At 39.1% G+C, this 14157-nt stretch overlaps 1 protein-coding gene across 4 annotated transcripts in view; it reads left to right on the top strand.

Annotated features, from left to right (window-relative positions):
- Positions 1-14157, top strand: part of Kif27 (kinesin family member 27) — a 90736-nt gene that overhangs the window by 59815 nt on the left and 16764 nt on the right. For all 4 annotated transcript variants that reach the window (XM_048331331.1, XM_048331323.1, XM_048331318.1 and 1 more), the window contains one exon: positions 7786-8001. In XM_048331331.1, the coding sequence (XP_048187288.1) occupies positions 7786-8001 (216 nt within the window). The remainder of the gene's footprint in view (positions 1-7785; positions 8002-14157) is intronic.

Raw genomic sequence — 14157 nt, 5'->3', positions numbered from 1 at the left:
TTCACAAAGGTTTTACTGGATGAGTTGGATCTTAGGAACCAGTTAAAGATTTTTGTCCATAGTTCTATGGGCAAGATTGTCTAAATTTCAATTTTTGAAAAAGAAATGGTTGTGGGGAAAATAGAAGCCATATTGTCAACAACAGCCTCTAAAAATGAAGCTGTCTTACTCAAACTTGAAGATGACTTCACCTCTAGCCAGTTGTGGATCCTGAGTCAACTATACATTGAGTCATAGACTAGAGGATCAGTGAACAGCTCTTGTATTATACTTAGCATTTACCCAGCATTTTTTTTTTTTTTTTGGCCAGTCTTGGGCTTGGACTCAGGGCCTGAGCACTGTCCCTGGCTTCTTTTTGCTCAAGGCTAGCACTCTGCCACTTGAGCCACAGCGCCACTTCTGGCCATTTTCTGTATATGTGGTACTGGGGAATCGAACCCAGGGCCTCATGTATATGAGGCAGGCACTCTTGCCACTAGGCCATATCCCCAGCCCTTACCCAGCATTTTGACCAGTAGGATCAGAGATAATAGTGTGGTCTTAACCTCTGCACATCAGTATAACAGACTGATAATAATGGGAACCTGTATTTACTTCCATTTCCCAATCTCTGTTGAAATAGCTTTAAACAAAAGGCCACTGAATAGTGTTGGGATGGCCACTCCCATCAGTCCAGTTGCTGGCACTCCATCCAGATAACTTGCTAAAACTGGCTGTCAGGGTCAAACAGAAAGTTTTCCCTCAAAATATATGTAAATCATATGAATATTAAGTATTAAAATCCCAAGTGAGTAAACAAAAGAAAATTACTGGGACTTTTATATGTTCTGTATTATAAATGAAAAGAAAAATAGAACAAAGAACAAACATTAGGAAGAAAATACTTTCTATGAAATAAGTTTACTTCATTTATGATACAGAAAGGAAACTAAAAGGAAACAAATGTTTTCTGTTTTCAAGGAGGTATAGTTTTTAGGAGCAAGAACATACTGAGATAAGTAGGGAATACAAATTAATGGAAATCACAATAAAGCAAAGGAAAATTGATTTTTTAAAAACTGTTTTAATGAAACAAGTGAAACTTTCAGTTAGGATCTTTCTGAAACAAAAGCCTTAAAATTTTCATCTTATCCAGTGTTTGAAAAATGTTTATAAAATCTGATTATGCCCATTTCAGACAAGGAATATGATACATTGATTGAGCACAAGCATATTGCCCTACTAAAATAACAGAAAATGAATTTATTCACATTGTATATAAATTCATACTGGACACAAGCCAGGCATGGTAACTCACATATGTAATCCCAGTACTTGAGAGGCTGAGGTATAAGAATCATGAGTTGGAGGTCAACCTATATTACATAGCAAGGCCTTGTTTCAGAAAGTAATGCAAACAAGAAGTCTTTAACTCCCATTTCCTGTGTGGGGAGCAGAAAATGTTTCCATTTCTCCCTACTTTATCCCTGAAGTACTAAAATAAATTTTTACTAAGTAAACCTTAAAAAGAAAAAAGAAAATGTAAAGAAAAACAATAAGGGCTGGGAGTATGGCCTAGTGGCAAGAGTGCTTGCCTCGTATACATGAAGCCCTGGGTTCGATTCCCCCAGCACCACATATATAGAAAGCGGCCAGAAGTGGCGCTGTGGCTCAAGTGGCAGAGTGCTAGCCTTGAGCAAAAAGAAGCCAGGGACAGTGCTCAGGCCCTAAGTCCAAGCCCCAGGACTGCCAAAAAAACAAAACAAACAAAAAACCAAAAAAACTAATCTAAAATGGTTAATATACACCTAAGAGTTAAAATCATAAAACAATTACATAGGCATAAATCTTTGACTTGATATGTTAATCAAAAAATTTTTAGGTATTATCCTAAAGCACAGGCCAAGAAAAACCAAAAATAAACTGCATTGTATAAAAATTTAAAATATTTCTGATGCAAAGTACACTATCAAGAAAGTAAAATAGACCACTTTGTAGAATGAGGGAAAATATTTGGCAAATAATCTGATAAGGAGCTAAGAATATATAAAGGGGGCTGGAGGTGTGGCTCAAATAGTTGAGCACCTGTCTAGCAAGCACATGATGCTGAGTTCAAATCCTTGCACTGTGCACACACACATGCATACACACACACACAGGATATATTAAGAACTCTTACACATTGATCAAGATGGAATTGTACTTATAAACTGATTTGTTGAATGGTAACTCATTTATGCACTACTTAAAGATAATAAAAGTATAATTAAACAAGAAAGAACTCTTACAACCCAATAATAAAAACTTTCCTGTAATCCCAGAACTCAGGAGGATGAGCAAGTTGATGGTTAATTCAAGGCCAACCTGGGCTTGCTTCAAAAAAAAATACTAATAATGAAAAATGGGAAAGGGATCTGAAAAGACATTTCTTCAATGAATTTATGGAAGTGGCTAATAAACACATAAAAAAGCGTTCAACTTAGCCATCAAAGTAACACAAATCAAAATACCATCTCCCACTCAATAGGATGGCTACAATCAGTAAACAGTAAGAAGTGTTGGTACTTGGCATAGTGACAAACACTTTTAATCCTAGTACTTGGGTGGGTAAGGTATGAGAATCCCGAGTTTGAGACTAGAATAGGTAATTTCATAGAGCAGAAAGCAAAATGATAGTTGCCTAGGCTAGGGGGTGGGGGTATTGGAGAGGAAATGGAATTACTGTTACTAGGAATGGTGTTTCTTTTATGAAGATTAATGAAAATGTTTTCATTGATGGCATAATTCTGAATATACGTAACCCCATTTATCTTAAATAGATGAATTATATGGTATGTGAATTATATCACATTAAAACTCCTACCCAAGAAATAGCTATAAAAACAGTAAAGGAAATAAGAGGACAAAAGATTAAAAAGAACTGTAAGATGGAAAGCAAATGGAAGTTAGTGATTTAGCAGGACAGAAGAAGCTAAAATGCAAGTCTAGAGAGTGACACAAATGTATTATAAAACACATAATTTTTTTTAATGAAGAGCAAAGTTTTTAGCTTTAGTTTTTTCATCCTTTAAGCCAATAATGGCTTGGGCTGGGAATCTGGCTTAGTGGTAGAGTGCTTGCCTAGCATGCATGAAGCCCTGGGTTCAATTCCTCAGTACCACAAAAACAAAAAATGCTGGAAGTGGCACTGTGGCTCAAGTGGTAGAGTGCTAGCCTTGAGCAAAAAGAAGCCAGGGATAGTGCCCAGGCCCTGAGTCCAAACCCCAGGGCCAGCATTAAAAAGAAAAAAGAAAAAAGAAAAAAAAGAATGGCTTTAGTGAGCTACAATTCACCTAGAACAGCAAAAAGATAAAAGTAAGTGGGCCAGAATTTTCAGAAGGCAGAAGTAAGGCATAGGATAAAAATAGAACAATGGGGTTTATTTTCTGAAGATTGGACTAGATAGATCAGAGGTCAGAATTAGTCAAATACTGCAGAGAATGAAAGTAAACATACCTATGAATTCCAAGATATCCATTCCTAACCCTGATATTGATCCAAAGATGTTGGAAGGTAGATTTATACTTCCTAGCAGAAGATCAGCAGATTTTCTGAAATAGTTCCTAAAAACAGATTTTAAGACTTGGAGCTGGCTCACTCCTATAATCCTAACTACACAGGAGGCTGAGATTTTAAGATTGCAGTTCAGGGCCAGCCTAGGCAGGAAAATCTGAGAGATTCGTATCTCCCGATTCTCCAGTTAACTACCAAAAAGCCGAAAATGGTGCTCTGTGGCCCAAAGTTGTAGGGCACTAAGCCTTGAGCCCAGGCCCTGAGTTCAAGTCCCAGGCCCAGCACACACACACACACACACACACACACACACACACACACACACACACACACACAATTCAGATTCAGACTTGGAATCTGACATATATCCTACCACCACACTTTCTTTTTATTAGCTTATAATAGTTTTACTTGGGGTAAAGGGCTTTCACCGTTCCATTTCCACGCACTTACAATAAATTCCAATGAATCTCACCCCATCTATCACTCCTTCTTACATCTTACTAGGTTTTTGTTTTTTTTTGTTCATTTAAAGACAGTTATGTGTCACAGGCTGCCCTCAAATTTGAGATCCTCCTGCCTCGGACTCCCAAGTGATTATAGCTATGTCAGCTAACTTACCAACTATTTAGTATCTGACTGTTCAATGTCACCAATATTAAAGGAATACCAATATTAAAGGAAGACAAACAGCAGAGAGAAAAAAGGAACTCAGAGAAATTAGAGACAGCAAGAAAGTGAAAAATCTTCTAACAAAGATCTAGTATCTTTTATGTGGTAAAAGATATTACTATATCCATAAAACAAGAGCTGCAAGTTACTAAAACATGAAAGGACTGTTGGACATTAAAAGAGTTAAGAGGATACAGTTGAAAACCTCAGTAAGTTAAAAGGCAAAGCACAAGAAAATAAAGAAAAACATATTTTAACTAGGAAGCCCAAGATTTAAATAATACGAATTCCAAAAAGAAACAGGAGAGATTATGAAACACACAGTACAGTATAACATTTTTTTCAGGGGCTGGGGGATGTGGCTTAGCAGTACATGCATGCCTAGCATGCATGAAGCCCTGAGTTTGATTCCTCAGCACCACATAAACAGAAAAAGCCGAAAGTAGGGCTGTGGCTGAAGTGGTAGCATGCTAGCCTTGAGCAAAAGGAAGCCAGGGACAGTGCTCAGGCCCTAAGTTCAAGCCCCAGGACTGGCAAAAAAAAATTTTTTTCAGCACTAATGATGTAGAGAACACTAGATTGAAATAGTCCATCAAGGGTCTAGCAAAATGATAACCTAAGCAAAGCACTATGAATGTTTAGGTATAGTAAGGAAAAAAGAAGACCCTGAAAGCCTCCAGGTAGAAAAGATTAGTTGCTTATCAACCTCAAGAATCAGAATGGCATTGGGCTTCTCAACTTTCTTTACTAGAAGGTTAAAAAACCTGAAGCAATCTTCAAATTTACAAGAAAACTAATTTTCAGTCAGTATTTCTTCTCTTAGCTAAACTCTTAATCAAATGTGAAGATGGAATATGGACTTTTCTTTTTTGTTTTTTGCCAGTCCTAGGGCTTGAACTCAGGGCCTAGGCTCTATCCTCCACAATGATAAAAGTGTGAGTTATGGGCTGGGAATATGGCCTAGTGGCAAGAGTGCTTGCCTCAAGTATATGAAGCCCTGGGTTCGATTCCTCAGCACCACATATATAGAAAATAGCCAGAAGTGGCAGTATGGTGCAAGTGGCAGAGTGCTAGCCTTGGGCAAAAGGAAGCCAGGGCCAGTGCTCAGGCCCTGAGTTCAAGTCCAGGACTGGCAAAAAAAAAAGTGTGAGTTATGAAAAAGAAGGCCTTAGACCCTTGAAATGTGATCCAGCAGGAGGATGGAGGTTGCAGGCAGAATGTTTCTGGAAAAAAAAGAGTGTTAAAAAGATTTCCCGATTAGTTTGGTCAAAAGAAAGAAGTGTGGAAATGTGTTTTCTAGTTTTTATTTGAAAATATTTTAATTGTAGGTACCAAAAAAGTTCAGTCAAATGGGAGTATAATCATTTTATATTAGGTAGTTGAGCTATGAATATAATTATAAAGTCACAGTGTGGGTAAATGAATATTGATGTAACTAAAAGCTGTAATACAACTTAAATTGGGAGAATGATGGTAGGAGGGTAAGTAGAAAAGGGGAGGTGTAAAAGTGCTAAATTCTCTTTATGGTACACAGATGATGGACAGTATCTAAAATTAGTATTATTTAGACATGTGGACAGAAGAAACAGCTAAAAGGATGGGAAGCAGCTTGATTGGGGGAGTAGGACTCTGGTAAAAGGTTACAAGGAGGAACTACATTTTTTTTTTTTTTTTTTTTTGGCCAGTCCTGGGCCTTGGACTCAGGGCCTGAGCACTGTCCCTGGCTTCTTCCCGCTCAAGGCTAGCACTCTGCCACTTGAGCCACAGCGCCGCTTCTGGCCGTTTTCTGTATATGTGGTGCTGGGGAATCGAACCTAGGGCCTCGTGTATCCGAGGCAGGCACTCTTGCCACTAGGCTATATCCCCAGCCCTGCATTTTTTAATAATAAACTTTATATTAGTAGAATTATGCCTATGTATGTATACATATATATACATATATATACATAATATGCATATTGTGACTACAATAAAAAAATTTTTTTGTAACTACTGTTGCTAGGCACCAGTAGTTCATACCTGTAATTTGATGTACTCAGAAGGCTGAGATTTGAGGATCATGGTTCAAAGCCAGTTGGGAAAGAAAGTCTGTGAGACTCTTATCTCCATTTAACTACCCCCAAACTAGAAGTAGAGATGCCAGCTTTGATTTTTTTTTTTTTTTTTTTGGCCAGTCCTGGGGCGTGGACTAGGGGCCTGAGTACTGTCCCAGGCTTCTTTTTGCTCAAGGCTAACACTCTGCCACTTGAGCCACAGCGCCACTTCTGGCCGTTTTCTGTATATGTGGTGCTGGGGAATTGAACCCAGGGCCTTATGTATACGAATCAAGCACTCTTGCCACTAGGCCATATCTCCAGCCCCGCCAGCTTTGATTTTTAAAAAAGCTACAAGACAGTGCCCAGGCCCTGAGTTCAAGCCCTAGTACCATCATGTCACATACACACACACACACACACACACACACACACACACACACGAACTACTTATTGCATATATACAAACTTTAGACATTCATGGTTGCTTCATAGCCTCACAACTATCCTGGAATAGGCAATACTGCTTCTAGTTTATAGGTGTCAAAATTGAGGGGCAGAGAAGTTAAGTGGCTTATAGCAGGCCACATAGCTAGGGAGAGGCTGAGATAAAAATATTTTTAATATACAATTTTCCATAAATCTGCCACATTTCTTATTTTCTGACCAGAATGATATACAGATAAAACCAAATTTTATGTTTGAAATACAGCAGATATCAGCATCTTGGAAATTACAGTTCTAATAAGCTAAGGGAAAAAAAGTTCAATTTAGGAAAGAATAAAAATGAAAAACACTACCTCTGAAAACCTCACTTAAGGCATTCTTGGCAGTAAATTCTTAGTTTGAATCTATTTTTTAAGGCATTCAGGGGTGTGTGTGTGTGTGTGTGTGTGTGTGTGTGTGTGTGTGTATGTGTGTGTGTGTGTGTTGCCTGTACTGGGCTTGAATTCAATGCCTCATACACAGTGCTCAGCTTGCTTGCTCACAGCTGAGCACTTGAGTCATACTTCCAGTTTGGCATTTGGTTGGGTAAAGAGAGATGGAGTCTTATGGACTGTTCTGTGTGGGCTGACTTTGAACCTCCATCTTTCAGGTCTAAGTCATCTGAGTAGCTAGCATTATAGGAAAGAGCTACCACTACCTGGCCTCAACTTAAAAAAAAAAAATATATATATATATATATATATATTTTTTTTTTTTTTTTTTGCCAGTCCTGGGGCCTGAGCACTGTCCCTGGCTTCTTTTTGCTCAAGGCTAGCCACTTGAGCCACAGCACCACTTCTGGCCATTTTCTGTATATGTGGTGCTGGGGAATTGAACCCAGGGCCTCATGTATATGAGGCAAGCACTCTTGCCACTAGGCCATATCCCCAGCCCCTCAACTTAATATTTTGATAATGACCCCCCCAAAAAATCCATAGGAGAAAAAATAATTTAAAAGCTAAATATATCCTCGTTTAGTAATTTTCTGGCTTTTTTTCCTGCTGTATACAAAATCTGGATTTCTAGTAACTGTTTTTTGGGTTGGTGGGTTGTATCTTTTTAGGCCTTAAGCACTGATAGTTTGAAAATATCAACTCGCCTGAACTTGTTGGACCAGGAGTTGTCTGAAAAGAATATGCAGTTTGAGAGCAGCACAACTGAGGAGAAAATAAAGATTTCAGAACAAGTTCAAGTTCTTCAGAAAGAAAAGGATCTTCTCCAGAGACAAAGAAACAGTGTGGATGAGAAACTTAAAAATGGTAGAGTTCTATCACCTGAAGTAAGTCAGTATTCTTTGGAACTGGAGTTGATGTATGAATGATTTTCTTGGTCCCTTGTCACACAATCATAAAAATGATAAATCTGGTAAACTTGCTTCCTTGATATTTTTGTCATCTTTAATGAATTCACCTGGCATCTCTTAGGCAATATTGTAAATTAAGCTTGACTAGAGACAGACATGTCTCACAGAGTGGTTCAGAGAGATGTGGCCCTCTCCTGATAGGGCCAACCACTGGAAATACTGGAAAGCCAGTATTTCTTGAGTTTGGTCTTCTAAGTTTGGATTTCTTGTCTGAAATTACAGGACACAGAAAATGATTTGAGGGACTCTCTTTCTTGGTTCTTCTAAAAAGAAGGGATGCATAATTTCTATGTATCTGTCTTAATAATACTAGGTAATTGAGTAATAAGTACAACATCCTCAGAACATTAAGGGTTAATTCTTCCCAAGAAACCTTTTGAAAGATTTGACATGGGAGAATATACCACACTAGGTCCAAACAATAAACATAAAATCAGCTCTCAGTAAAATACCTTAGTTGTAGGAAAACATATAGCTCCTCTCACATCTTTTTTTAGGGGGATGAAAGTTAGTCAAATATTTTTATTGTTATTATAAAGGTGATATACAGAGGGGTTATCATTTCATAAGTCAGGTAATGAGTACATTTCTTTTTGGACAATTTGTCACCCCTTCACTCTCTCCCTCTTGTTCCCTTTCACAAGTTATATAGTTCATTTTCAACTTAGTATCTACTGATAACACTGCTGCATTTCTTCATCCTTTGTCCCATAATTTCTGTGCCATTACCACCCCAAAGAAAGATAAACAAGACAAAAAGAAAAGAAAAAAATATTTCCATTTTCTGGAGTTCATTTTGATAAATACCATTTTATATGATCAGAAGCATTTTTTTTTTTTTTTTTGGCCAGTCCTGGGCCTTGGACTCAGGGCCTGAGCACTGTCCCTGGCTTCTTCCCGCTCAAGGCTAGCACTCTGCCACTTGAGCCACAGCGCCGCTTCTGGCCGTTTTCTGTATATGTGGTGCTGGGGAATCGAACCTAGGGCCTCGTGTATCCGAGGCAGGCACTCTTGCCACTAGGCTATATCCCCAGCCAGAAGCATTTTTTAATGATGTAAAATGTGATTCATTCATTATCAAATTCCCCAGACTTCAAAACTCCAGAGCCTTGTGCTCTTGCTGGGCTTTTTCCCTTTTGGCTGGTGCTTTACCACGTTAAGCCGTGCCTCCATTTCCAACTATCTGCTAGTTTTTGGAGATAAGTGTATCTGAGGTTTGTCTGCTTGTGCTAGTTTCAAGACTCAGTTCTCAGTTCTCAGCCTCCTAAGTAGCCAGGATTATAGGTATGAGCCACTGATACCAGCTGGATTTCCTTTTTTAAAAAAATGTATCCAGGGCTGGGAATATGGTCTAGTGGCAAGAGTGCTTGCCTTCGTATACATGAAGCCCTGGGTTCGATTCCCCAGCACCACATATTTAGAAAACGGCCAGAAGTGGCGCTGTGGCTCAAATGGCAGCGTGCTAGCCTTGAGCGAAAAGAAGCCAGGGACAGTGTTCAGGCCCTGAGTCCAAGGCCCAGGACTGCCCCCCCCCCAAAAAAAAAGTAAAGAAATAAAAAAAATGTATCCAGTTAGTAATGGCCCCTACATCTTACTTTATCAGACAAAGATGATGATGTTTTTCATGTGCTCATACTTGGGCCTGAGCTCATGGCCTCAAGCTTTGCTTGGCTCTTCTACTCACAGCTGGTGCTCTATCCCTTGAGCCATGCCTACTGTTCAGGGTGAATGTTTGAGCTTGAATTTTCTCTGTTGATATTTATTTGTTGGTGTCCTGTCATTACCAAAGCAAAGGGAAATTCTTAAAAGAAAGTTGAGTTGCCAGGAGTCATGTGCCTTGCAGAATCTTGTAGTATTGTTAGAGAGCTAGTTTAAAAGAAATGGGGGGCTGGGAGTGTGGCTTAGCCGTAGAGTGCTCGCCTTGCATGCATGAAGTCCTGGGTTCAATTCCTCAGCACCACATAAACAGAAAAAGCCGGAAGTGGTGCTGTGGCTCAAGTGATAGAGTGCTAGCCTTGAGCAAAAAGAAGCCAGGTACAGTGCTCAGGCCCTGAGTCCACACCCGAGGACTGGCAAAAAAATAAAATAAAACAACAACAAGAAAAGAAATGGGAGAAAGGATAATGTACACTTAGATTCTTAATTGAATTGGTGAAAGGAATTGAAGACTAATTTGAGGACTAAGTTGAAATTGATCAGGTACCCCTCTACTGCCCTATTCTATAAGATAGCTTGGGTAGTTTTGCAGAGCATCATAGAATCAGGTTATCTGCCCCAGGTGTTCAATTGGAGCCCCAAGCTTTCAGATTTGAAGGTATGAGAGCCTACAACACAGCAAATTTTAAGCACTTAAGGAATTCTGCTTGCCCAGGACAGTTACTAGGCCTTGTGAATAAAACAAAGCAGTAGAACTTATATCTTTTCCTTGAGAAATTCATACTCTATCTGGGAAAAAAAGAGAAATATATTAAAACTCTAAGCCCCAAAGTACATTTTAAAAAGTTGTGTTGCAGGGTGCTAGTGGTTCACTCCTATAATCTTAGTTATTCAGAAGGCTGAAATCTGAGGAGCATACAATTCAAAGCTAGCATAGATGAAAAAGTTCATGAATCTTGTATCTCCAATGGATTAGCAAAATGCCAGAAGTGGAGGTGTGGCTCAAGAGATAGAGCACTGGACTGGGAATGTGGCTTGGTTGTAGAGTGCTTGCCTTGCATGCATGAAGAAGCCCTGGGTTCGATTCCTCCCACACATACATAGAAAAAGCCAGAAATGGTGCTGTGGCTCAAGAAGGTAGAATGCTAGCCTTGAGCAAAAAGAAGCCAGGGGGGCTGGGGATATGGCCTAGTAGCAAGAGTGCTTGCCTCTAATACATGAAGCCCTGGGTTCGATTCCTCAGCACCACATATACAGAAAACTGCCAGAAGTGGTGCTGTGGCTCAAGTGGCAGAGTGCTAGCCTTGAGCAAAAAGAAGCCAGGGACAGTGCTCAGGCCCTGAGTCCAAGGCCCAGGACTGGCAAAAAAAAAAAAAAAGAAGCCAGGGACAGTGCCCAGGCCCTGAGTCCAAACCCCAGGACTGGCAAAAACAAACAAACAAACAAACAAAAAATCAACAAAAAAGATAGAGCACCAGTATTTTTTTTCCTACTTTTGTCTGATACCAGACTTGGACTAGGTATCTGACACTTGTGCTCACTGGGTAGTACTCTATGACCTGAGCCATGCCTCTAACCCCTGGAGCACCAGTTTTAAGCAAAAAAGCCAAGTGATAACTCTAGGCTTTCAGTTCAAGTCCTAGTACTGGCACCAAAAAAGGGGAGCAAGTTGTGGGTATTCTAATAAAGCTATCATTATTACACACTGTTTATGCAAAGCAGTGCAGTAATTATTTGAGGGAAAATGTGTCAAGGCTAGCTTGGTAGATTAATATCATGAATTATATTATGAAAAACATGACAAACTATAAGAAGACCATTATAGACAGAAATGGTTAAGTAAGGCATATAGAAAAGAATGAGCAAATTATGATAAAGGGTAGAGGTCTATGACTAAGAAACATTAAGACTTTTATTTCATGTGGAGTTCTGTAAATAAAAACACATGTGGATTTATGGCGAAAATACTTTACTGCATTGATACCTCCTTAGCAGCCTCCTGGATTATTTTGAAGGAATGATGAACTTCCCACAGTTGTTGAAGTTCCATTTAGTCTGTGAGTTTCTCTGTACTTTGTCCTACAGAATTTGTTTTCCTTAGTGTAGCCATGGAATGGGATTTGTTCTGACTTGGTTTTCAAGACAAGAATAATATTCCCAAGTAGATCTGTCAGTAGCAGATTGCTGGATATGTGAGATTGTGAAGTGACAGACAACATCAGTAAAATCTAAATAGAAGAATTGGCTAATTTTGATGTCTTTAAACTTGCTTAAAATTATTTTTCTTTCCACAGTAATTAATTTTCCTAATTGTATTGATAGGAATTACAAACTTTAGATCCTGCATACCAGTAGAGAATTACCCAGTAAGTTCCTATAGTTACTATATTACCTTTTAAAAATAAAATCCAGAAATTAAAACTTTAACAAGGTATCTGAATTCTACTTTCATTTTCCTTCTATAAACAAGTGTATGTAGCTATGTGCTAATACAAACCCTTTACAATGCCAGTACTGGGTCTTGAACTCAGGGCCTCAAGCTGTCCCTTAGTGTTTTTGTTCAAGACTAGAACTCTGTCACTTGAGCAATACCCAGAATTGAATTGTCTGCCTGATCTGGCTTCAAACTCAGATCCTCAGATTTTATCAGTAGCTAGATCCTCAAGGTAGCTAGAATCACAGGTGAATTATTCTAGCCTGGAAAAACTTTTCTTTTTCCTTTTCTTTTTTAAATTTGTTGGCCATGTGGCTTGAATTCAGGGTGTGGGTGCTGTCCCTGAGCTCTTTTGCTAAAGGCTAGCACTCTACCACTTAGAGCCAGAGCACCACATCTGGTTTTCTTGTGGTTAGTTGGAGATAAGAATCTCACAGATCAGTTTGACAATTGAAAAAAAAAAAAAAAAGAATCTCACAGACTTTCCTGCCAGGGCTGGCTTTGAACTATGATCCTCAGATCTCAGCCTCCCAAATAGCTAGGATTACAGGTGTGAGCCACAGGCGCCTGGCTGGCAAAACCTTTAAAAAAATGTATTGTTTTTCTACATTTTTATTTTTATCTTCAAATAGATGTACAGAGGGGTTTCAATTTAACATACTCATTTGTGTACATCTGTATAAGTGTCATCCCTGATGTAATTTCCCCCTTTTATGGAGAACATATTATAACTCTCTCTATATATATATGATACATATTGATCAAGCGAGAGTAACTAGCATTACCATCTCCTCAAATATTATAATTTCTATATTGTGGGAATCCTGGAGTGTTCTTCTTGAAATAGATAATAAATTTCTGTAGGCAACAGATACCCTACCATTCTATGGAACATAAGAACTAATTCTCAAAATCAAAGTGTATTTGGTACCCATTAGCCAACCTCTTTCTATCCTCCCTTTCATGTCTTTTATATTCTCTACTATGTGATGAACTTCTTTAACTTCCATAAGTTAGTGAGAGAATACTATATTGAGCTTCTTCGGACTGGTTTATTTCCCTTAACATAATGCCTTCCACTTCAATCCATGTTACAGATGACAGAATTATTGCCTCCAGTGGGGTACGTGAAGAAAGTGTAAGAATTCTTAGGTTAACTCGGCACTGGTGGCTCATGGCTATAATCCTAGCTACTCCAGAGGAGATCTTAAGGATTACTGTTTAAAGCCAGCCCAGGCAAGAAAGTCTTATGACTCTTCTCTCCAGTTAACTACCAAAAAACCCAGAAGTAGAGTTGTGACTCAAGTGGTGGAGAGCTGACCTTGAGCAAAAAAGAAAATCTCTGGAACACCACTCATGCCCTGAATTCAAGCCTCAGGACCAGCACCAAAAAATAAATAAATAAAATAACATTTATTTCATCTTAGAAGATTTCTGTTCCATATTTTATTATAATAATAATACTTTCATTTCTAGGAAGTATCTATATATGCAAAGTATGTGTAACTTTTTGTTTTGTGATCCAAAACTTGTGGAGAGTGCCAGGTACCTGTGGCTCACGCCTGTAATCTAGCTACTCAGGAGGCTAAGATCTGAGCATCTTGATTCAAAGCCAGCTCAGGCAGGAAAGTCCATGAGATTCTTTTTTTTGTTTTCTTTTTGCCAGTGTTGGGGCTTGAACTCAGGGCCTGAGCACTGTCCGTGGCTTCTTTTTGCTCAAGGCTAGCACTCTGCCACTTGAGCCACAGTGCCACTTCTGGCCATTTTCTATATATGTGGTGCTGAGGAATCGAACCCAGGGCTTCATGTATATGAGGCGAGCACTCTTGCCACTAGGCCGTATTCCCAGCCCTTCATGAGACTCTTCTCTCCATTTAACCACCAGAAAACTGGAAGTGGCGCTGTGGCTCAAAGTAGAGCGCTAGCCTTGAGCTGAATAGCTCAGGAACAGCGCCCAGGCCCAGAGTTCAAGCCCAACAACC

The sequence above is a fragment of the Perognathus longimembris genome, chromosome 1 (assembly GCF_023159225.1).
Source record: "Perognathus longimembris pacificus isolate PPM17 chromosome 1, ASM2315922v1, whole genome shotgun sequence".
NCBI classification, from domain to species: Eukaryota; Metazoa; Chordata; class Mammalia; order Rodentia; family Heteromyidae; genus Perognathus; species Perognathus longimembris.
Note: the sequence above shows the minus strand (reverse complement) of the source record. Positions and strands in the feature narration are given on the sequence as shown.